Genomic DNA, 26,075 nt, shown 5'->3' with positions numbered 1-26,075 from the left:
TGCCCCTTGGATGGCTCTGAGGGTGGGCAAAGCATCCCAAGTCCATCCAAACCTCACTGGCATCAACTGTATGAATGCTCAATGCGGATATTTTCTTATCATTTGTAAATATCCTTCCACCTGGCCTTGGCCAAGCTCTCCTTCCATCATGCATCATCGTTCCCACCCCAGCGGCACATACCTTTTGCTTCAGCTGCAGCACAGTCTGCTTCATCTGGTAGAACTCCTTGCACGTGGCACAGCAAGTTCCGGCTTTCACCATGTTCTCAGACTTCTCATGGCCTGAGAAAGGAGATGGGCTCAGTCCTGTCTGGGAGGCTGGATGCAAGCCAGACCCAGAGAGACAGCATCAGGAAGGGCGGTCCCAGGGACAGAGTAGCTGACAGCAGGACATGCAAGGGCTCAACTGTGGGTGATTTTACAGCTCTCCGGTCCTGCCAGCATGCCCCAGGGTCAGGGAAGAGGGGAAGACAGAGGGAGGGGCCCTGCTAGAAGTTGAGCTCAGCTGTTCCTATTTAGACACGCCAGGAAGACCCTGATCTTCCTTTCATGTGTGAAAATGCGTACCATGGCCCTTTTATCAGTGCTTTTCCAGAAGGCAGGCTCTATAAATCTGACATGATTTATACTCCCCTTAAGGGGCTAATGTTCACACACTGTAAATATTCCCCAAGCACAGGCACTGGGCCTCAAAGCAGCCTTTATCACCTCTGCTAATCTAATTCTTCAAAGGGAGCACAGCAGTGGGCTGGGAGCTGACCTTACTGACGCGTGAGGCCAGGATGAAAAATGCCCCAGACACTTTGCCACCCCATCTGGGCCCATTCAGGACAGCAATGGAAAGGCAGTCGGGCCCATCCACTGCGAAGGGTCCCAAAGCCCTGCTGTAGAACATTATGTGCTCCATGGGCTTTTTGTAAAAACATTCTTTGCTAAAGGAAAACTGGGTGAAGTAAATGGTGATCTGGCCAAGAATACAGACAGCTCTCTTTTTCCTGGCACTGGAATGGGCTACTTAAGCCTGCATGCTGGGGAGACAAGACACCTGGGTCACCTTGCTGCTGAGGACCTTGCACAGACTGCCAAGGTCTGTGCCAAAGGTGGTTGCAGTGTGGCCTGAAAGTGCTAGGTTGAGGGTGTTTTGTTCGGGCAGGCAGGACAGTTTGACATCCAGGGAAGCATAAACTCTCCTCGCTTAGCAGCCCTTTGGCGCTGGGCCAGGTTTGCTGTTTGTGTGACATAATAACCACGACTATCTAGAACGCAGACTGGGGAAGTCGGGTAATACGTGACCATCTCTTGTGCTTCCTGGCCCGTATACTATGATTCTTACTGATCCTCTCTTCTGCAAAGCCCTCTGTTCCATCTCCACTTGTTGAATCCCAACAAGATGCAGATCAGATGTTCCATGAAGCCTGCTCTCTACCCACAGAAGTCTGAAAATCAGGCAGCATTTACCGTGTGTCCCTCCCACTCATAAGCCAGTCGTCTAGGCTTCCCCGGAGAGCGTCTCTTAGGGCACGTGCCAGCGTGTAAGCTGCCTAAGAACCAGGCTCACTTCTTGGCATCTCACATAATGGATGCTCAAAAAATCTTTGGGAAATGGATCGTTACAGGTTGAATTGTGTCCTGTTTGCCAATTTACAGGAAGTCCTGATTCCCAGTGCTTTAGAATGTGACTTTATTTGGAAACAGGATCACTTCAGATAAAATTAGTTAAGATGAAGTTATACTGGAGTAGGGTGGGATCCTAGTCCAATATGATTGGTGTCTTTATACAAAGGGGAAACTCGTGCACAGGAAGAATGCTATGTGAAGATGAAGACAGAGGTGAGAAGCAGTGGAAGCCAAGGAACACCAAAAATTGCCCGCTGATGACCAGATGCTGGGGAAAGGCATGGAATGGATTGTCCTGCATAGCCGTTAGAAGAAACCAATCCTGCTGCCACCTTGGACTTCTCAGAACAGAGACAAATTTCTGTTTAAGCCACTTAATTTGTGGCATTTTGCTATGGCAACCCTAGGAAATGGACACTTGAATGGATAGAGGGAGAGATAGGCATGAGGGCAGCCCACATGCAGGTGAACCTTCCTTACACAGCCTGGCTGCCCAGTCCTCTCCCTGGTGACATGAAGTGACCAGTGCTTCTTCCCTTTGGGAGGTGAGCAGGCCCAGAGGTAATCTGGCAGCTGAGCTCTCAGACTGTGTACCTTCAGCACAGCAACAGGCAGTTTCAGAGCTTACCTGCTGCACCGCCATCCCTGCACCACGGGTGACCTGGGGCTGGCAGCACCTGAGCTAGGTACACATTTCTCAAGCCAGCAGGTTGACACAAATGATGCCATGCTGTGTAGCTGAGTTTCCACAAGTGACAGTGTAATTGTTGAATATACAGGGTCAACCTAGCTCTTCAGGCAGGTTTTGAATGTGTAATTGGAAAAAAAACACTTGAATCTCTGCAAAAGTGGCATTTAAAAAAATCCACTTTATGTGTAACCAACAGGGCCGTCTTGTTAATGCCTGCTTTCTAGGCGAATTCCTATAGCTTCCTCACCTGTACTCCCTTCAATTGGCACACTGGAGGGATGGTTTTGACTCACTGCAGCTGTGTGACAATGAGCTGAGCAGTAAGGAGGAATAGGGAAGGGCTTGTATCAGAGATGGTGGAGTAAACTGATTACCAGCACAAACTTGAGTCCCACTGTTCTGGGTGCAGGTCCCATCTCTGTCACTGAATAGGCTCAGCAACCTTGGGCAGGTTACTTGGCCTCTACAAACCCCACTTGCCTTGACCATAGCCCTGGAATTACAATTCCCACCACATGTGGCTGCTGTGACGACTGGGCAAGGTAATGCACGGAAAGTCCTCAGCACAAAGCTTGGTTGTAGGTAGATGGGAGGGGATGCCTAGCAGTTTTCAGGCCCATCAAACCCTTTAAATTTCCTTTGCCTGATAATCCCAGAACCGTAGAATAACAGTATTAACATGAATAACAAAATGAGGTCTGGTGACTTCCTGAAGGTCACCTAGCAAGTATCTGAGGTGGGTTTAGAATGGAGTTGTCCTGAAATTAAGTCCAATACCTTTTCCACAAATCAGATGGTTTCCTTTGGGTTTTTTACCCCTGTTCAGTGTACCAATTTATAATCCTATGGAGGTTGAATACTCCTGAGAACCAGAATTATTTAGCTCAATCTCCAACAGAGTAAGGCAGGCAAATTTCCATGCAATAATATACTTAGTTGTAAAGGGCTGATGCCTTAACTTTGGTTGTGCTGACTGCAGGAAATGGTGGGCTCTTGCATGAAAAGATGACCCAGGCTCCAGGTTTATTATGTTAATACCTAAGGACAGATGAATGACATCCATCTTTCCCAACTAGTCTTTCATCCATTCCATCTCATCTACTGGTCAATTTATACAATACCATCATCAATCTAGGCTGTCCGTCAATCCATCCATCCATCCATCCATCCATCCATCCATCCATCCTTCCATCCATCTTCCCATCCATTCCATCTTCCTAACCACTTATCCATCCGTCCGTCCATCCATCCAACCTTTCCTTCCCCCTATCCATCTATGGAACATTTGCTGTTAGCCAGGTCCTGTGTCAGGCACTGAGAATGCAAAATAAGTGAGGATATCTATTTAACAATTTCCAATTCATCTTTAAGAATCTAGCCCTGTTGAGGCCAGGCGCGGTGGCTCACGCTTGTAATCCCAGCACTTTGGGAGGCCGAGGCGGGCGGATCACGAGGTCAGGAGATCGAGACCACGCTGAAACCCCGTCTCTACTAAAAATACAAAAACAATTAGCCGGGCGTGGTGGTGGGCGCCTGTGGTCCCAGCTACTCGGAGAGGCTGAGGCAGGAGAATGGCATGAACCCGGGAGGCGGAGCTTGCAGTGAGCCAAGATTGCGCCACTGCACTCCAGCCTGGGCGACAGAGCGAGGCTCCGTCTCAAAAAAAAAAAAAACTCTAGCCCTGTTGGCAGAGCTGGGCCGCCATGAACAAAAGTTAAAAGCTCATGTTTCTGTCCACTTTTACTTTTACATACTCAGTTAAATTTTCCAAGTGTTAATGTGATTAAACAATTCAACAGCTTCATGATAAGATAAACCACTTTACCAGATTCTCGACTATTTCATTTAGACCATGGAATGTTAGAACATATCTTTAGTTCTATCTCTTTTGTAGATAAGGAGAGTGAGATCCAGAGAGAGAAAGTAACTTGCCGTAGGTCTTTCAGATTGCTGTGTGAAGAGACCATGAACTCAACTGAGTCCCAACTGGCCGTTTTGGAGGGGTGGGTGTACGCAGTGAGCCAGCTATTGGGAATTCTGTTGAGAACACCTGAGAGTTACCTGCTGGCCAGGCTCCAGGGCAGAAGCTCTGCGGAGTGACCTGTTACATGCAAATTCCTGGGCTGTTTTCTGTTCCTTTGTGGAATTGTCAGAACACAGAGAATCAAGATTAACATTATCCAGAAGACTTGAAGCTCCTCTGACGCAGAAGTACACAGCATGGTAGTAAGGAGAGTAGGGGCTGGTGGAGTTACATGATCAGAACTTGAATACTGATACTGCTAACTAGTACCTTTTAAACTGGACAAGTCATGGTTTCTGTGAATGCCCATTCTTTGAACGGTAAAAAGGTAACAGCACCTATCGCTTGGAGCTGCTACAAGGAGCCAGTGATAAGATACGTAGGTTCCCAGAACAGTGCCCAGCTTATGTTAAGAGCTCTATTCACAGTACTCATTTTTATGTTATTTATTGTCGGTATTATTATGATTCAGTTCTCTACAAAATTAGATATGTGGGGTTGGGACCTTACATCACCCTTTCAATGGAGCTCTCAAGGGTTTAAAGACAAACAAGGACTCATACCTTTCGTATATGTAGACCTGGAACATAAAACCTACTCGGATTAGGGGTTCACATCCACCTTGTAATTTGTCTACAATAATGTCAACATGGAGCTACAAATAATCTCACATATGTGACATTAACAGTTTATTTAGAAATTGGGGTAGATATCGCTGCATGTTTTCAATCCTCTCAACTAATGCTGTGGTCACACTTCTGGGAAAAGCCTAGGGTAGTATCACTTAACATTTTTTCTTCAACTTGTTCAGATTTTAAAGGTGCAATATTATTGATTAGCCACATGGGGGCATGAAGCTCTAATTTTTCCTGAAGTTGACCAGGACGTCTATCCTAAGCATTAGAAGTTGTAATGCCTTAGATATCTTAGAAAAACCAAACAATGTTCCCGAAATATTTTATATGGGCAGTGTTAGAAATGAATAAAGCATGTTTGTGTTTAAAAGTTGATCGTGCAGATTTGTGTTCTGGCTGTAATATCCAACCCCGGAGCCACATTACAATCACCTGGAGGGCTTTTAAAATATGAATCGTGCTGCACACCACCCGTCTGGGGATGGCAAGGCAACAGTATCAGCATTTTTAAAAAAGCTCCCCAGGTAATTGCAAGGTTGAGAACCGCTGATCTATGGATTAGTGGAGCTTGAAAGTAATATGAAACACCTGGCCATCTGACACTGACCTCTAACAAGTGATGCCAGGGGTCACGGTCACGTTATCAGAAAATAAACAAAAGTTGGAAAATAAAGACTGGCAAGCTAATTACTATGGAGCCAACATTTCCTTAATTTGTCTCCCTATTGAGGCTACAGACTCCCTGGGGTGACTAAACTGGCTCCGGCTACATATTTTCAAAGAGAAAATCAAAGTGACTGAATGTCCATTAGCCAGACAGCTTGTCTCACCGAGCCCGGAGCCAGTGGATTGCAAGCTCTCAAGCCTCAGAGGCAGTCCTGGGGCCACCCTCCCTTCTCTCCCCCTGGATTCCTAACAACCAGCTGAGGTTGTGTTTGATTTCAAATTCCTCCGATTATAACAATACAGGCATTAGATAATGCAAAGTTGAAAAGGAAAACCGAGGAGGAAGAGATGATTTCAGATCACATGTGGTTATACTCAATAATCACTCTCAATTCATAAAAAAATGACCATAACAAAATATTGAGCTAATTAGTCCAAAACGGATGAAAATGCTTATCGGCTTCTGATGTTCCGGAATGTGGGACTCTTTTGGCCTGTGACATTTCTTGTTGCTGAATTGAATGTTTGGATGTGTAATAATTAATCTTTTAGATATTTTGAGGAAAGTCCTCTGCTTAGAAGGTGTTGAGGCTGGGCATGTTTCTTAGATGGAGGACTAAGAAATGAGGCATGGGCCAGGAGCTGTGGCTCACGCCTGTAATCCCAGCACATTGGGAGGTCAAGGCAGGTGGATTGCCTGAGATCGGGAGTTCGAGACCAGCCTGGCCAAGACGGTGAAACCCTATCTCTACTAAAAATACAAAAATTTTTAGCCGGGCATGGTGGCACACATTTGTAATCCCAGCTACTTGGGAGGCTGAGGGATGGGAATCGCTTGAACCTGGGAGGCAGAGGTTGCAGTGAGCAGAGGTCGCGCCACTGCACTCCAGCCTGGGCAACAGAGGGAGACTCCATCTCAAAAATAAATAAATAAATAAATAAAATAAAAATAAAAATAAATAAAAAAACGAGGCCTGCACATGGAATCACAAGGCTTGTATCACTTATGCTAAATCACACCAAATTATGAAAAATATTTGAAAGGGCGAAAGGGTCTTCAAAGCTCATGTAGTTCAACCTTCTCATTTACAGACAAGGCAACTGAGGCCCAGAGACCTGCTCATTGTTGCTCAGTTAATACTGAACCAACTTTGCTTCTGTATTACTTCAAACTCCCAAGCCTAGGAACTTTCCACTGCATCACAGCTGTTAAAGAAATGATCCCCTTCCCCGCCACCACTGGCCCTTGCTGGGCCACACGGCTGAAGAATGAAGGTACTTTTTTTTTTTTTTTTTTTTTTTTTTTTTTTTTTTTACCGGAACCATCAAAGCCAGCCCCCACCTTCCCAGCAGTCCAATCTCTTGAATTACGACTTTAATGTTCAGGGCATACAATGGCCTGTCCTTTCTCATAATTTTAATTAGGTGTACGAATTGCTTCCCTCTACCCTTCTCTCTACCCTTGAGTTTCTCCCTCAGATATTCCTGATTACTGGTGTTTGAATTTTGCTTTACTAAAATATAAAGTCAAATTCTAGTCCTCTGTGCATAGGTGATAAATTCAGTGGAGACAAATTACTGAAAATACTGTAGAAGGGTGCTTCTGGGGAGCACCCTTAGTGGAGTCATATCAGGTTTCCCTTTTAAAGACTATTTGCAATTGCTATATTTGGGGAAGGATGTCGACGGAAGAGAAAGAGGAGAGGATTCCTAGCCAAGTATAATCCTTTTTTTTTTTTGAGACAGAGTTTCGCCCTTGTTGCCCAGGCCAAGTGCAATGGTGTGATCTCGGCTCACTGCAACCTCCGCCTCCCGGGTTCAAGCGATTCTCCTGCCTTAGCCTCCCGAGTAGCTGGGATTACAGGCGCCTGCCACCACGCCCAGCTAATTTTTTGTATTTTTAGTAGAGATGGGGTTTCGCCATGTTGGCCAGGCTGGTCTTGAACTCCTGACCTCAGGTGTTCCGCCCGCCTCAGCCTCCCAAAGTGGTGGGATTACAGGCCTGAGCTACCGTCCCCGGCTGCCAAGTGTCATCTTTTGCAATGAGTTTTGTATTACAGTAAGGCTCAGTGATATAACCAGCAGAATGCTCTTGATTAAACAGGACATCCCTCATTATAGTCACCTGTACTGTCTCTCAATATGGCAGAATGGAAGGTACTATCCCACTTCCATTCATCAGATGGCTTGCAGTCTACAGAAAATCACTCCCCTCTGGACTCTGGCTGCTTCATCTGCTGATATCAACATCCTTGCCTGAAAGTTGACCAGATGGCTTATTGTTCGGCCCCAGAGCTAAGATCTTTGATGCTAAGTTGATATTTTCTAAACTGTTTTTCAGGGTACCATCACTTGTGATGTGTTCGTAGGTTTCTTAATACTTTTGGGTTTAATCAAAGTTTTTTTTTTTTTTTGAGACAGGGTGGAGTGCAGTGGTGCAATTATAACTCACTGCAGCCTCAACCTCCCGAGTTCAAGTGATCCTCCCACCTCAGCCTCCTGAGTAGCTGGGACTACAGGCATGTACCACCATGCTCAGCTAATTTAAAAAAAATTTTTAGTAGAGATGGGGTCTCACTATGTTGCCCAGGCTGGTCTCAAACTCTTAGGCTCAAATGATCCTCCCACTTTGGCCTCCCAAAGTGCTGAGATTACAGGTTTGAGCCACCAGACCTGACCTAATTTTTTTAAATGGCAATCTCTCTGGGCTTTTAGTGCATTCTAATTGTGAACCCTTAAGAAGTTGGTGCAGTGATGCACACTTCTCCAAACACCTGAACACAAGACCTTAAGAAAGATATGCTTATTAACAGCTCACAGGAACCCACAGGTCTGCAGAACATCATGTGGGGAAATGCTGTAGTAAATGGTAGAGATAAAATATGTCTTTAACGCGAATAATACTAGAGAAGGTACCAAAAAACATTGCAAAATAGATCCTCTAATATTACTACTGCTCAAGTATTTTTACGAATTCTTAGCCACAGAGGTCACACTGGTCATCACCTAAAAAGAATTCTTGATCTCTTGTACTTATCTGAAACTTTATTTCAAAAATTTTTAAGAAGCACATTTCATGTCTCACGGAAGAAAGAGGTGCATGTGGTCCCAGTGCTGACTTAGCAAGAGACTGCTAATTTCTGGGACCTTCCTTTTCCTTCGCCCTTTCCCACCCTAGCCTGCCCCCAGCCCTTGCTGGGCCCACACTGCTGAAGGCTAGAGGCACAGGTGACTGTCTGTCACCAGGGCAGACCTTGTCACTGCACTGTGACCCACAGCAATCACAGCTCACTGCAGCCTAGACCTCCTGGGTTCAAGTGATCCTCCCACCTCAGCCTCTTGAGTAGCTGGGACCCCAGGCATGTGCCACCACACCCAGCTAACTTTTTTGATTTTCTCTGACTTAGAGCCACCGCCAGGGCACCACATAGCAGGTCTATACACAGGGCTTGCTGCCTTGGGGACTGAAGAGGAATGTGGGTGGTGGATCTAGGAATTACTGCAGGAGGTGGAGGCTACCTGAGACCAAAGCACAAATAAACTCAGCATTGAAAATCTGATACCAGTCTCTGGAAATTCCATCCCGCTTCTCTGGTCATTGCTAGTGATGGTTGGTCTCCCCGCAGGCCACTCTCCCTCAGCCGGCAGGAACTCCTTGTGGGCAGGGCCAGGTCCTATTATTTCTATACCCTAACATCGAATCTCAACCTGACCCCCAGCAGTATTGAGTTTGTTATTGGGGTCCCTGGTGGTTATGCTCAAGCATAAGCCTTGGTTGCTGGAGGCTGCCCTTCATGAGCATATCAGTGGGATTTCACCTGTAGATAAATGTGAGGCAAAGGGACAATGGACCTGCCAGGCTGGGCTGCCCACAACGCATGGGCTACCTGGTTCAGAGCATAGCTGAAAATCCAATTCCCAAAATGAAAAATTAGAAAGCTGCTTTCTTGTGACTGATTCTCAAGCAGGCCCCACACATTCATAGATCAGTGGCTAAATAGCTGCACCCTGTTTTTCAGTGAGATTCCTGTTTTCAGTAAAGGACATTATCTAGGAGGTAAGTTACACTTGCCTGCCCCTCCCCCACTGTCTCCACCATGGGACAAAACTCAGTGATTTTTTTTTTTATTTTTTATTTTTTATTTTTTTTTTTATTTTTTTGAGACGGAGTCTTGCTCTGTCGCCCGACCTGGAGTGCAGTGGCGCGATCTCGGCTCACTGCAACCTCCGCCTCCCGGGTTCACGCCATTCTCCTACCTCAGCCTCTCCGAGTAGCTGGGACTACAGGTGCCCGCCACCACGCCCGGCTAATTTTTTGTATTTTTGGTAGAGACGGGGTTTCACCGTGGTCTCGATCTCCTGACCTCGTGATCCGCCCGCCTCGGCCTCCCAAAGTGCTGGGATTACAAGCGTGAGCCACCGCGCCCGGCCAAAACTCAGTGATTTTAATTTGGAATTTAAAAAGTAGTCAGGGCACGGTGGCTCATGCCTGTAATCCCAGTACTGTGGGAGGCCCAGAGGCCGGCGGATCACCTGAGGTCAAGGAGTTCGAGACCAGCCTGGCCAACATGGCGAAACTACTAAAAATACAAAAATTAGCAGGGCGTGGTAGCTGGCACCTGTGATCCCAGATACTTGGGAGGCTGAGGCAGGAGAGCCCCTTGAACCTGGGAGGCCGAGTTTGCAGTGAGTTGAGATTGCACCACTGCACTCCAGCACTCCAGCCTGTGCAACAGAACAAGACTCTGTCTCAAAAAAAAAAAAAAAAAAAAAGTGGTCTGTAAATGTTACTTTTCTCCTGTCAACCCATATGATCAACAAGCCCATTTCCTCTGCCCTGTGAACACCTCTGGGCAGGCACGTGCCACATGCTTCAGGCTTTAAGAAGTGTCACCAAGTCCTCAAATTCACTCGAATGATTCAAATCGCCCAATCCTAAGCTGGCTCCAAAGACTTATTTTGCATTTACTTCCGACATATGGCAGCTTCCTCATGACTCAGCCCAGTTGCTCGTCAGAATTTCACTTTGTAGTTCTCCCTTGCGAGGCAGCAGAAGCTGGTCCTCAGCTGTTTGCTGTCCTCAGCTGATGGCTGCTGCCTTCTAGCCCTTTTTGAAGCTTGGGCTACACCCAAGAATCACCACCTCCTGAGTGCCCAAACAGCTTTGGATTTTTCATCTCTGCGTTTCTGGGTATGGGTGATTTGTCCTAGGAGCCCCCAAGGAAGATTCAGGCCCAGCCAACCTCTCCCGACAGAGCTCCAGCCACCTTCCCTTCCCGAGGTAAGTAGAGAAGAGCTAAGCCCTAGTCTTGGGGAAGAGGACAGCAGCTTCCTGTGCTACAAGTTGTGGGTACAGGAGCTGGTGGCTGTGTGGCACCAGCCTCAGGCCCTCTAAGTGGCTGAGGGCTTTCTCCCCGGGGAACTGGTCCTGCCAGCCACTGTCAATGGAGTCCATTTTGCTTCAAAGTTCATCCTGGCTAGAAAGGTCCTTGACATTTAGGCTAAAATCCTACATTTTCATGGCTAGGCTGGCACTGACAACTTGGCAGAAGGACCAGAGTTGCTTCACACATGCATGTGGTGGTATTTTGATGATCAAGGCATTGCCTGAAGCATTGATATCAGTTTAGGGGCTCTCTCCTTTCTCTTTCTTCTCTCTTTCCTCTTCCCCCATCCCTCCCCTTTTCATCTCTGCCTCGTTCTTCTTTTTCCCTCCAAACTGAAATAAGGAAATAACCCAAACTTCGGGCTGATCATATGCTTGAGTGACCAGACATCTCAGTTGAATGTCGCTGACATAATGTAAATCAGCTTCTCAGCTCTGTGCTAAAGGCCCAGCTTTTAGAAATTTTCCAACTGCCTGTGGACTGATACTTCTGTGAAACACAAAGATGAACCACTACAAAAATAAGATGTAAAATGCAAGCATAAATTTTTGGATTTAAACAAAATTCCTCTGTCAGATTGATATGAAAATTTCTAAACACTCTCAATTGTTGTTTTTATCCAATTGTGAATCTTGCCCGTCCACAGACCATATTTTGAGTAGCATGGATACAGATTGTTTACCTTACATGGAGATGTTTCATATTTATATTTCAGCCCATTTTCTTTGGGAAAACACAGCGTTTCTGGCCTCTTCTCTGCTCTTCCAAGTTTGTCTAAACACATATCTAAGCTCTACTGATTTCTCCAAGAGCACACCACTTCAGCTTGTTGGAGAGCTTCCTTCAGTACACACTAGCTTACAACCCTTGAGCTAATGGGCATCACTCTTATTCTTCCTCTTTAGAAGGAGTTTGAACTTATATTCTTTTCCCTAGGTCCCATTTACAATTCGTATATGTGCCCCTTCCTGCCCACTTGTCTGCTTGTCCTCTGAGGTACCTCATTGTGCTCTTAAGTGAATATATAAAAATATATGTTATATATATATTACATATAACTACATATATATAAAATACATGATATGGTTTAGCTGTGTCCCCACCCAAATCTCATCTTGACTTATAGCTCCCATAATCCCCATGTGTCATGGCAGGGACCTGGTGGGAGGTAATTGAATCATGGGGGCAGGTCTTTCCCGTGCTGTTCTCATGACAGTGAATAAGTCTCAGAGATCTGATGATTTATTAATACAAAGGGCAGTTTCCCTGCACACGCTGTCTTGCCTGCCACCATGTAAGACGTGCCTTTGCTCCTCCTTTGCCTTCCACCATGATTGTGAGGCCTCCCCAGCCATATGGAACTGTGAGTTTTTTAAACCTCTTTTTGTTTATAAACTACCCAGTCTTGGGTATGTCTTTATCAGCAGTGTGAGAACAAACTCATACAATAAATAATTATGTATAATTACACGTAGGCACTTGGAAACTTTAGACATTAAACATAATGTGGCATACATTGTATATAAAATTATATAGCATAGAATTACATAAATATACTTATGTATACAATTATATAATCATATCTATATAATATATAAACCCCTAAACTGGTTATATATATAATATATAAAAATATGTAATTAGTGAGATATTTAGACTTGCCCTACTTACCAGTGTCATTGGGATATTTGTCTCCCCTGGTACATGTCTTCCCGTCATCTTCCCGGATGTAGCCTTCCCGACACTCGCAGCGGTAGCTGCCCAAGGTATTGATGCAGATGTGGGCACACAGCGTCCCATTGCTGCTGGCACACTCATCAATATCTGGTTTGAACCAAATGTAGAGAATACTGAGTTTCTGAGAATTCACTTCTGATACAACAGATGACATTGGGCTTTGCCTCCCTGTTAATAACAACGAAGGACACTTGGGCCGACCTTGATCAGAGAAGCCTGGAATAAAGTAGGGAGCTAGAAATGTGGGCCATCCATAAAAACAGCACTTTTGGCCAAGTGGCCATTGTTACAGGCTGATCAGTGATGGGGTTCCTGGCTGTGGCTCTGCCACTCCCAAGTCATGTGTCTTAGACTGCTAGCCTTCAGAGATCTCACTTACAGAACAATGACAATAAAGCCTGCCCTACACACTTCACAGGGCTACTTAGAAATGAAAATGAGATCACCAATGGCAACACTCAGAGAAGCAAACATTACAGAGATGATTTTTTGCGAGTGCCCTACTGTGCTGGGGATTTTTAAGTTTCCCTTTATGGTATAGGTTCCAAACAGCATGATGATGACCCACAGGTCACTTAGGAATGGCTCCTTCCCATTTAAAAGCCATGATGGCACCTGGGAAAAGATACTTCTAATAAAAGAAAATAGTCATAATGGGTCTAATGGAAAGAGTCTTCCCCAGGAAATTTCTGCCTTATCAAGAACCCAGACAGACCCCTCATGAGCTATGGAAATGAGCCATGGGACCATCAAACAAGTCCCCATGAAGAGCCCATGTTAACTATGCACATCATGGACTTGCTCCCCTGCTGCATGGTGGAAAAAAAAATGTTTCCCACCATGAGGACAGTGGGAGGCCCAATTCCATTTCCTGCTCACTGGTTGAAGACAGTGGGTAGCAGTGGGTGGGAACCGTGGTATGCAGCCCCAGACTGTGCACATGTGCTGGGTAGACAGAGGCCAGCCCTGAACTTGAGGATGGCAACAACTTCCCAGCCACTCCCTGCACAAGCTGCCAGTGACCCAGTCCCTGTGTATCCTGACGGGAGGGTGGTCATCTGGACGCTCCCCTGGCAGTACTGACTATGTCACCTGTAGACCAGATGTTGCAGCTGCATCCTCCTCTGCAATTCCTCAGGCTCACTGCCTTTCCCCAGGTGTCCCTGCCCTAAACCTACATGTGCTGCTGCCTGTGCTTCCCAGAGAGAGAGAGAGGAGATGAAGTTGAAATCAGAGATAGAAATAGAACTCTTAGTAGAAGGCAAGTTCTGCTGGTCCCCAAACCCCCAAACAAAAAGAACAGGGGGCTGGGTGCGGTGGCTCATGCCTGTAATCCCAGCGCTTTGGGGGGCCAAGACAGGAAGCTGAGCCCAGGAATTCCAGGCCAGCCTGAGCAACATAGTAAAATCCCATCTCTATAAAATATGAACAAAATTAGCTGGGTGTAGTCACACATGCCTGTAGCTCCAGTTACTCAGGAGGCTCAGGTGGGAGGATCACAGGAGCATGGGAGGTCGAGGCTGCAGTGAGCCATGATCACACCACTGCACTCCAGCCTGGGCAACAGAGTGAGACCCTGTCTCAAAAATAAATGCATAAAGAATAGGGCACAGTAGCTGCTATAAAGTGAAGTAAGAGCCTTGTGCCTGGGACCTGAGCCTCATGGAATGGCCTGTACCTCTCTCTGCAGGAGAGGCCAGAGATCCCTGCTCCATTCACTTGGGAGTCACAATCCCATTCTCTGGCATTGTGGGGCACCATTCCCAAATGCTGGCAGGGAGCAACCAGAGGACCTACAGTTAGAACTTCTCAGAAATGGTGCTCCCTAGAGCCCCCGCTAGGGCAGAGAAAGAGGGATGCTTATGACAGCTGGTTTATCTTCCATGTAGATCTAACTGCTAGTCTCTGCAGTTCATCCTCTAGCTGATTCTTAAATCTCACCATGCTTAGGAATCATTAGAGGCATTGGTGTAAATATGCATGTCTGGACACACTCTCAGAGTTGTGATTCATTAGGTGTGGAGAAAAGGCCAGGATTTTTTTTTTTTCCCTAAATGAGGACCCCAGATGTTTCTCGCGTAGTTATGAACTGACCACACTTTCAGACATATGGTTCCAAAGGAAAATGAGCCATAAAGCTGCCTTAGAATCTCAAGGAGTGCACGGCAGGGACAGCCAGTTCGTGAGGGTGACAGTAAACAGGCTGGTGCCGTGGATGGTGCAGGCTCTGCTCAGCTGCAGCCCAGGTGGCTGGCTTCAGCTCCCTCTGACTTCCTCCCAACCTGTCTGCCATATGGCTACTTCCTTTTTTCCCCAATCATCTTCTAAGAGAATGTTTATTCTTGTTTTGTTCTGTCTGCGTTTTTACGTTTCTGACCACTTATACTCTGTTTTACATTATTCTAGTTTACATCTGGGCATGTTCCCCTTCTCCTGCTCTTATGTCTCATTGCCAGTTAGGACCTTGCTGGTACCAAATCCCGGAAGAATTCCTTGGGCCTAATTGGTTTTAGTAACTGTGATGAAGGGCAGTGATAAGCTATCCCTAGGATAATATCAAACACAACTACATCCAACAAGTATGAGAACTGAAGGGTCCAACCAAGGACAGAACCATCTGAACAAGGCACATGTTCAGAAGCTGGAAACAAGCACATTCCCAACACACCCAGACAGTATGGCTTCTCCCGCTTCCGGTGTCTCTCCCGGTCATATCGGTATCCTGGATAACAAGTACACAGCACTCGGCCAAAGTTGTCCGTGCACTGCTGTTCACAGGGAGCCTCGGCACAAACGTCGTAATCTGAAAGAGCAAAGTGAGAGCTCACGTCAACTACAGGAGGAGGCGGAGTAACCTGGCCCTGGCCTGGAAAGGACTTTCTGGGCTGGGCTCTGCTCAAGGGCACGTGTGAAGTGTGGACAGATACACTTAGAGGGACAGGAACTCTTTAGGGCTGTGGGTCACCTTCTAAGAGTACTGCAATGGTTAACTTACACGGCATCACACCACTCGTGATTTTTCCCCTAGGCCACCTCGTCATCCTTTGGTCTTTGTCACTATCCAGAGAGAAAAGACTCTTAAGAGGGCCAGCCTCTGTGGATTCCCTCGGGGGTGGGGGTGCTGTTTTGTCTTGTTCATCAACTGCCGTAGAGGCAGGTGACTCCACCCAGCAGAATACTAAACAAAGGCCAGCTGGGGTGACAGGCATTGGTGTCATCATATGGAAGGAAGGGCTGGAAATCAGGCAGGCTCAGAGAAGTAGGAATGGGGCTTTGTGTATACATGTCTGGTCTCACGCTGCTAATACAGACATACCTGAGACTGGGTAATTTATAAAGGAAAGAGGTTTAATTGGCCCACAGTTCCACATAGCTGGGGAGGCATCACAATCATGGCTGAAGGTGAATGAGGAACAAAGCTGCTTCTTACATGGCAGCAGGCGAGAGAGTGTGTGTGCAGGGGAACTCCCCATCAGATCTCGTGAGACTTATTGACTGTCATGAGAACACCATGGGAAAGACCCATCCCATGATTCAATTACATCCCACCAGGTCCCTCCCATGACACGAGGGAATTATGGGAGCTACAACTCAAGATGAGATTTGGGTGGGGACACAGCCAAACCATATCACTTTGTAATAGAATTGTGCCTGACTTATAAGACAGCCGATGCTTATGTGTGTATACTGTATAAGTGTGCGTCCTGGGGGGTTGATCTCTCATGCTGAGAAGGGGTTGGGTGAGTTCAAATGGCTAGAGGTCTCTTTCCAGCCCTCAGCCTGTGCAAACTGAGGTGGATACACGGCTACTCATAAAGAATTAGGGCATCTGCTCCTCTCAGTTCCTAGAAACTGATATGTAATGACCCTCTGAAGGGACTTTGGCTCTAATTCAGTAGCTCAGGCACAACACTGACTCCCAGACTGGAGCCAGCACCTCATTAATCCTTGCACTATCTCCTCCAGGTGCTGACAGATAAACGATCCTTGGACACAGAGTGAGTCTGGCTTTGCTCCACCACATATGAAGGTGAACGGGTGGGCTGTCAGCTCCTGATGCAGGGAGGGTTTGTGTGACAAGTATCGTGCCACTCTCACGATGGCCTGGAAAGCTGCCCTTGTAAAATACTCCTTCCCATGATTGTGATTTCAGGCCTGCTTTGCCTGCATGGTGTTCTGACCAACCCTGCAAACTGTCTCTGGCTACATGTTTCCTCCACTTGGCATCACCTCTAGGCTGCCAAGGTTCTGTGCTCTTTTTGTTGGAGAGCATGATCCTGGCATGACTGGCTCTGAGCTTTCCTGTTGGCTGTTACCACCATTCCGCAGCAGCTGGGAAGGGGAAGAAGGAGGCAGAGAGGCTGTCAAAGTGTTTGAGTTGATCACGGTGCCTAATAAGGCAGTTCTCTGTCTCTCCTACCATTTCTGCTTCCCTGAGGAACTGCTTTCAACTCTTCTGATTCTTTCTATACTCACTTTTGCATCTCTAAATAGCTGACTTGCATTGCTTCTTTATTTTTATTTTAAATCCTCTCTATTGACTTCCAGTAACAGAAGAGATGCATTTAACTTTTTCATGGCCTCCTGTCTCCTCCAGTCACACCCGTAAGTTCTTATTCCCTCCATCTGGCCAATACAGTTATGATGAAATTTTGGTGTGATAATTTTTAGTATTTGCACCATAATGACAACATAAAAGCTATTCTTTGCTGAGCCTGGAAGTATGCTTGAATTACTTATACCTTCTTGAAGACCTTTTTGTCTTCTTTAGAATTAAAAGAATTATCTTGTATATTTTTGGGGTGCCAGTTACTGAGCTTTCTCTCTTAACTTCAAACACCCACCTTCTTCTTCCATGGGCTACTTTGTGACTTGGGCTCTGGAGACCACATTCCTCCTTTGTCAGTTGCCAGCCTCTTCATTTCTGACAGTGACACACATAGAGACACAGACAGATACAGACAGGGAGGCTGGAAGAGGAAGAAAGGATATCTGCCTTTTTCTGTTTTGCTTCCTGGGCTTCCTATTCATGAAAGCCTAATATCAGCCTTTCTCTTCTATCCCACTAACAGATTGTTTCAATAGCAGCTGCAAGCTGGGCATGGTGGCATGTGCCACCTCCGGAGGTTAAGGTAGGAGGCTGGCTTGAGGCCAGGAGTTCAAGACTAGCCTGGGCAACACAGTGAGCTCCTGTGTCTACCAAAAAGAAAACAGTAGCAGCAAAATCCAGCTTGTTTTTTTTCTAACACTTGCAAAATCAGCCTCACTGTATCCCATTTCAGAGATATCAGCACCAGCCAGCCATCTGGTAGCCCCTCCTCAAACGTCTGGGTCTCTGATCCACTAGTAACTTCCTCTGAGATCTGAGAAATAGGGCTTGCTAGTCAGTACCTCTTCCTCAGAGTTCTGGGTCCTCCAAACTTCAAAGTTTTCACTGGCCCAATATCTTCTCTTTGTTTCCCTAGCCTAGAGGCGGTAGCTGCTTCCTGCAGTTGTTACCTCAATGATACTTAGTTTTCCTTTGCATTTTTGGTTCTCAATTACCAGTTAGCAATTCTTCATATTAATTGCTTTCTGTTAAATAAGTAGTGAAGGCTCTGTTTCTGGACAACTTCAATCTACATATTCAGTTTTCTACAAATTGATCACTGATTCATCACCAGAGATCGCCTCAATTTTGCAAATCTCTTCTTATAGACATTTTTTCAAACTAATCTCAACTTGCTCTAATTAGGACTCTGTAGGTCTGCTGCACAGCAGCTACTACTCTTGGTCTTGAACTCCTCAAGTAATCCTCTTGTCTCAGCCTCCCAAAGTGCTGGGATTACCAGCACCACACCCAGCCTATAGCTGCCTCCAGGAATGCGCATTCACCATGAACCCAGGATGACCATCACCTCCCTCTCTCTTTTGTTGGATTCCTGTTTCCTGGATCTCACATGTATTAGTCTGTTCTCACACTGCTAATAAAGACATAGCTGAGACTGAGTAATTTGTAAAGGAAAGAGGTTTAACTGACTCACAGATCCACATGACTGGGGAGGCCTTACAATCATGGAAGAAGGCACATGAGCAAAGTCATGTCTTACATGGTGGCAGACAAGAGAGAGCTTGTGCAGGGGAACTCTCATTTATAAAACCATCAGATCTTGTGAGACTTATTTGCTACCATGAGAACAGTATGGGGAAACTGCCCCCATGATTCAATTATCTCCACCTGGCCCTGCCCTTCACACATGGGGATTATTACAATTCGATGTGAGATTTGGGTGGGGACACAGCCAAACCATATATCCATGTCTTTCTCTCTTCCAGTTTACTCCCTCATTTTAGTGGAGAATATTCGCCAATGGCTTCCTGAAAAATGTCATAAAAGAGGTAAAAGTTTTGAGATCATGCATGTCTAAAATATACTTTATCAACCCTTATGATCACTACTGATAGTCTGTGTATATAATTCTAGGTTGGAAAACTTTGCCTCAGAATTTTGAAGGCATTGTTCCATTGTCTTCCAGCTTTTCAATGCTGCTGTAGGGAAGTCCTGTGAGATTCGAATTCTTGAGCTTTTGTATGAATCACATATTTTTTCCTCTCTAAAAATTTTTAGGACTTATATGGTACCACTTCAATCTTTCGTAAACCCTTTTTTTTAATCTGGAAATTAATATCCTTCAATTCTGAAGACTTTTTTTGAATTATATCTTTAAGAACTTACTCCCTCTGTGTGGAATTTTAAATTATTTGGATGTTGCATCCCCTGGACTTTATGTGTAATATTCTCATCTTTTCTTTCCTATTGTTCATTTCTTTGATCTCTTGCTCTCGTGCTTGGAAAACTTCCTCAATCTCGCCATCCAACCCTCCCACTATTCCCCCTGACTACCCACCTTCCAACCCTCCCACTATTTCCTCCCCCACTACTCACCTTCCAACCCTCCCACTATTTCCTCCCCCCACTACTAGTCTGCAGTGTCTTGTTCCTATGTTTATGTCCATGTGTGCACAATGTTTAGCTCCCACTTATAAGTGAGAACATGTGGTACTTGGTCTTCTCTTCCTATATTAGTTTGCTAAGGATTATAGCCTCTAGCTCCATCCATGTTTTTGCAAAAGATATGATTTCATTCTTTTTTATGACTGTGTAGTATTCCATGGTGTATATGTACCACATTTTCTTTATCCAATCCACTACTATGGGCACCTAGGCTGATTCCATGTCTTTGCCATCATGAATAGCGTGGTGATGAACATAGAAGTACATGTGTCTTTTTGGTATAATGATCTCTTTTCCTTTGAATATATACCACTGCTGGGCCAAATGGTAGTTTCCCTCTAATATCTGATGATCCTGAGATGGCTGCTCTAGTTTATTCATGGTATATTTAAAACAGATTAATAGAATCTGTTTGCATATGGTTTTATGATTTTATGACATCTGGGTATCACTGTAAGTGATTTGGCCAGTGCATTACAAGTTGAGTTTCTTCAGACCTCTTCCTTGGGTTGTCTAGAATGCCCAGAGAAGACATCTCCAAATCCTTGCCTGAGAGTGAACTCATTCTGGAACTCAAGTGAAGGGAGAAGGCTGGGGGCTTCAAAATTCAATGTGTGAGCATCTACCGAAACCCTCCTTTTTCAGTATTGGGCATTCATTTTCAGCTCTGACTGGTCTCCTTCAGATCCTTGAACCTCTGGTGTACTCTCTTAGAAAATATACCTGCTGTCTTCTGCCTGGTTGTGGAAAAGGCAATATCCTGTCTGTATGGAGTAGAAGACAAGATCTGGGAGTCTGACTTCTTCTTAAACTTTTAATCAATCCTGTTTTCACATTACTTTTACCCCTTTTTCTAGTTTATTTGTAATGTTACTGATTACTATTTGTTTTGGTATAAATTGGGGTTGCTCCTTGGTTTCCTTAAGCTGGCTAGAATTCAACCTTTCCGAATGTGCTAAGCTATTAACCACCTCCCTCTCTGTTCTGGAGCTTCCAAAGTTTTGTTGCTATTATGTCCTCTTCCAACTTTGTACTCATGGGTTTATGTCTTTCATGAATCTTTCCCGCCACCTCCTCCTGCCCTTCCCATTTTGTGCATTTTCTGGAGGAAGCAAGATTAACGAATTTATTCAGTCCTCCATTTTTGATGCTTGTTCCCCAGAGCCTACCAGCTTTCAGTCATGTAGCTTTCATCTTTACAACGTATCTATGTTCTATCCTCTCTGTCCTGTTTCTTTTGGCACCATTCTAACTCAGACCTTCAGAAACTCCCTTGTAAACAAGATCTTCATCCCAAGATTCTTACCATCCCAAGATTAAATCCATTTGGGATAACGCTGCCAGGCTAACCTTCCCAAAGCATAGCACTGTGTACGCCGTCCCCTTGTTTAAAAACCTTTACACTTGCTACTAATGAACATGAAATATAAATGGTTCACCCTTGTATTTAAGTTCTGGCATTATATCCACTGAGACCTTTCTAACCTTGAGACTAATCTGTAAGTTCCTATACTGCAGCAAAACTAACGTCTCTTTTTCTCCCTCCCTTATTCACATCCTTGCCTTCTCACCTCCACAATTTTGTTTATTCTGTTTTTACCTCTTGCAACATCCTTTTATAATTGTCGACATCGTGTCCAGCTTTTCAAGTGTTCATATAAATGCCACCCCTTAAAGAAGCCTTCCTTGACCTCCTCAACAGAGTTTAGTTTGTCTATCTTCTCACCGCCCACGGGACTCTATACCTCTTTTATTCCCATGCTCTGCTATACTTATTTATTTATTTTTTTGAGATGGAGTCTTGTTCTGTCACCCAGGCTGGGGTGCGCTGGCATAATTTCGGCTCACTGCAACCTCCACCTCCCTGGTTCAAGTGATTCTCCCTGCCTCGGCCTCCAGAGTAGCTGGGATTACAGGTGCCAGACACCAGGCCCAGCTAATTTTTGTACTTTTAGTAGAGTCAGGGTTTCGCTAATTTGGCTAGGCTGGTTTTGAACTCCTGACTTCAGGTGATCTGTCCCCCTTGGCCTCCCAAGTGTTGGGATTACAAGCGTGAGCCACCGTGGCTGGCTACTCTTCCACATTTACTGAATGCTTACTCTGTACCAGGCCCTATTCCAGGAAGTATGTAGCTTTAGGGTGCACAGTATATGTTCTGGGCCAACCCTCCTGTCTCTGCCACTATCCCTGTGATCTTGGGTTCTTTATGCCTCAGCTTCCTCTCCTACAAAATAAAGATAATAATACTCACGCTTCTTGGTGCTTTTATGAAGATTAAATTGGATGATGCCATTAAGTACCGTGCCCGATGCACAGTACAAGCCTTATCTGCTCTTCTGCTTCTTTTGCTGCTGGTTCTTATGACTGCTCAGCTACCTGGCAGGGACCGTGTCCCCTCGAGAAACCAGCACTGCCCCCTTCCCACAATTTATGCTGAATTAATAATTGCTGAACTAGAACAAGTCAGATCATCCTATCACCCGGCCAATCAAGATATCACTTCTAGCAGGGGTCAGCAAACTTATGTTAAGGGGCCAGATGATATTTTGGCTTTGTAGATCTCTTTTGCAACTACTCAACTCTGCTGTAGTTTGTTGTAGTGCAAAAGAAGTCACACATACTACTGAAATAAATAGGTTTGATGTGTGTTCCAATAAACCTTCATTTACAGAATCAGAGTTGGGGCACAGGCCATAGTTGACTGAGCCCTGACTTAGAGCAACAAATACGAGGCAGCAACGCTTAAAAACTATAGCTTCCACTCATTAGTTAACATATTTCTTTAGACATTCTAGTTTCTTTTTGCCATCTGTGATGTTAGTGCTACATGTCAACTTGGCTAGGCCATGGTACCCAGCTATTTAGTCTGGAGTCAGGTTCACCAGGAGGATGTATATGCTCTGAATCAGTATCCAACATATGGTATGGTTGTCCCAAAACCAGGATTCACAGGTCCCAGAATCAAGGGGTGGAAATGGGAGTGGCACCACTCACTGTTACCCCTACTGATCCACTAGCAAAATTTTTGCTTCCTGTTCCTATAACTTTATGTTACATTGGCCTAGAGGGCTTAGTTTCAAAGGGAGGAATACTTCTAGCAACAGAGGCAAAAATGATTCCATTGAACTGAAATTTAAGGTGCCACCTGGCTACTTTGGTCTCCTCATGCCTCTGCATCAGCAGGCAAAAAAGGGAGTTATTCTTCTAGCTGGGGTGACTGATCCTGGCTACCAAGGGGAAAGTACTGTTACTCCACAACAGAGGGAAGGAGGAATTTCTAGAACACCAGAAACACCTTAGGTGGTCCCTTAGTATTGTCCCACCCTGTGATTAAAAAGTCAACAGAAGACAACAACTCAATTCAGGCAGGGCTAACACCTCAGATCCTTCAGGAATGAAGGTGTGGGTCACCTTACCAGGTAGAGAAAGAACCACGATCAGGCGAGGTGCTTGCTAAGGGCAAAGGGAATATGGGCTGTGCAGTAGAAGGTGGCAGGTTACATGTATCAGCTATGACCATGTGACAAGTTACAGAAAAAAGCACTGTAAATTGTCATGGGTATTTCTTACCTTTCCATGGATTATTTCCATGTCTGTCTGTCTGTGTGTGTGTGTGTGTGTGTGTGCACCTGCATGCCAATCTTTGTTTTCTTCTTTTATCTTCTTATCACATGTCATAAGATGTAGTGACTTATATCACAGTATTTAAATACTGTTAACTTTACATCACAGTATTTACATTAAAGCATATCAAGGAGATGCTGGAAAAGTCCAGTGCCCCAGGACTTCGTACCCTCTTCTGGGGAAAGGGTTAGTGTGTTTCATGCGGCATAGTTGTAGCATGTCAGATGAACATACAACTTTGTTATTGCCTTTATCTGGAGATTAGGTATGGTTTAAGGAGATGCATATGGGTGCCAAGTTGACAAGGGGTAGATTTGTGATAATTTTATGTGTCATCGTGGCTAGGCCAAAATATCCAAATATTAGGTCAAACATTATTCTACGTGTTTCTGTGAAGATATTTTTTAGATGAGATTAACATTGAAATCAGTAGACTTTGAGTAAATCAGATGACCCTCCATAATGTGGGTGGGCCTCATCCAATCAGGTGAAGGTCTTAATAGAAAAAACCTGACCTCCCCTCCCACACCCCACCAATCTAAGGGGGACTTCTGGCCAGCAGATTCCAACTGCAACTCCTCCCTGGATCTCTTCCCTGCCAGCCTACACTGAAGATTTTGGACTTGCATCTCCACAATCTCATAAGCCAATCCCTTTAAAAAAGTCTCAATCTCTCACTCAGTCTCAGTCTGTCCTTCTCTCTCCATACATAGAAAATCAAAATCAAAATTGGTTCTATTTCTCTGGAGAACCCTAATATACATATTTTCTGAAATCCTGCATTTGTACTTTGCATTCTCTGATGATAGAAACAATTATGACTAAAGATATCTTTAGTAAAAGAAACAATCACTGACTTTTTCCCACAGATTAAAACAAATCTGCTATGAAAAGCGTTATAGCAAAAAGCAACAGAGCAGAGAATTAGCTCTGGCAAAACAACTTTCAGCATGTGTGACCACTTTTCCTGAAAATATTCAGTTCTGGGTTATGTTAAATTATAGGTGCTGTAGTCTCTTTAGGATGAGGGAGACTAGTTTTAAGGCCTAGATGTTTGAAACCACTAACATTGAAAGAAACTCTAAGTATGTGGTATCCATGCACTGTGTTTTTAATTAGGTTGGGCAAGGTCTTTAGATAAGATCTTAAACCAAAGGGCCTAACCTTAATTTTCTTTGCAGTCTGCCAAACTGCAACATAAAGGACACAGCTGGTGACTGAGAAAAGCTGGTATAGAAAGAAATGCAATTATTGTGACTTTTGTGGGTTTACCCATCATGCTATAACCAACAGAATTGACTGGCAGAGAGAAACTCAGCTTAGAGAAACCCAAGACCACATCAACCATCACACGTGGAGTGATTCCCAGCCAGCCTTCCTGTGGCAGCTTTCTCAAAGGTCACAGCTATGGTTCAATGAACTGTCCCATCCTTCCACCGAAAACAGCAATAAACGGGAGGGATTCATCTGTTTCTAACGGATCAAAAATGGTGCTCTATGAGATAATGCAACAGAATTAGCTTGGCTGGGCTCTAGATCTTCTACAGAGATCTGGCTTCTTGGGCAAAGGTGAAGAAAACTGTTTCACATTCCCCACCCACCTCACCCCAGCCCGGAACAAGCTTAACCCCATGCCCTTCAGACAAATAGTCTTTAGTGCTTTCTGTGTCAGGGCTCTGCCTGGAACCCTCTGTAGCCCTCTACTTTCTACTTGTTTAAGTCCTGGGCAGTCTTCCTTGATAACATGCTCTCACTTCTCCCCTCATTTCCGAGACCCTCTTTGACTGCCCTGGGCCTCTGTGTATATGTCCCCTCCGAACACTTTCTGCTTTGAATGTCTCTACTGCACATATTGCAGTTATTACTAACAATGACAACAGCAGCAATAACAGCAGCCACCATTTATCAAGCATGTAATAAGAACCAGCCTCTGTTCCAAGTGCTTGACGTGGTAAAATTCTTAAAACCATTATTTGACCCACATACTAATACCACCCTGTAAGAACTAAGGCTTAGAAAGTAACTTGAACTTGCCCAAGGTCAAAGCTATTAGTAGGACATAGAAGCATGATTAAAATCCAGGTCTCTCTGATTCTGTCTTCTCCCCATCCTGGCTTCTCAACTTGAATGCATGCAACCTGAGAGCTGGGTCCCTGCCTTACTTTGCCCTGTATCTGTATCTGAGTGCTGGGTTGAACACTCAGGTACTATTTGCTGATGGTCATGTAAAGGGACTTAAAGTTTAGCAGGTGAAAGGCAGGTAAAGAAAGCAGGTAGAGAGGTCAAAGGAAGAGGGTTGGTTGTAATTGTGTATAAAATGCTAATTGGGGGATTATAGCCCATTAATCATAAAACCTGAAATACTATATAAGAATGACTCAATGTGTACAAACACATCATGTAATGATTCAGACACTGCACGCTACATATAACAAAATTGGCATCAGAAAAACTTAATGCCAAAAAATATACACAGACAGATGCACAGATAATCAGACACAGATAACACCTACAGTCCATGAACATCTAAAGTTGATAGACTTTGAATGATTAGTTGCGAATAAAGTGAGACAATATCTTTTTTATATTACATACCTTCTGGGATGCATTGTCCAAGAACAAATTTATATCCTTTGCAGCACTTTTTCCTAAAAGACAAACATTTAAAATATAATATTAGGTTAAAAATAAAATTCTTTTC

The 26,075-nt window shown here is 44.8% G+C and overlaps 1 protein-coding gene across 1 annotated transcript in view; it reads right to left on the bottom strand.

Moving 5' to 3' along the window:
* Nucleotides 1-26,075, bottom strand: part of CCBE1 (collagen and calcium binding EGF domains 1) — a 261,568-nt gene that overhangs the window by 18,853 nt on the left and 216,640 nt on the right. Inside the window, exons 3-6 of the mRNA XM_032152134.2 lie at nt 25,970-26,022; nt 15,425-15,559; nt 12,691-12,843; nt 182-282 (exon numbers count right to left, since the gene is read on the bottom strand). Coding sequence (XP_032008025.1) covers nt 182-282; nt 12,691-12,843; nt 15,425-15,559; nt 25,970-26,022 — 442 coding nt within the window. The remainder of the gene's footprint in view (nt 1-181; nt 283-12,690; nt 12,844-15,424; nt 15,560-25,969; nt 26,023-26,075) is intronic.

This window comes from Hylobates moloch, unplaced genomic scaffold (assembly GCF_009828535.3).
Source record: "Hylobates moloch isolate HMO894 unplaced genomic scaffold, HMol_V3 SCAFFOLD_5, whole genome shotgun sequence".
Lineage (NCBI taxonomy): Eukaryota > Metazoa > Chordata > Mammalia > Primates > Hylobatidae > Hylobates > Hylobates moloch.
This window is presented reverse-complemented; position numbering and strand designations above follow the sequence as displayed.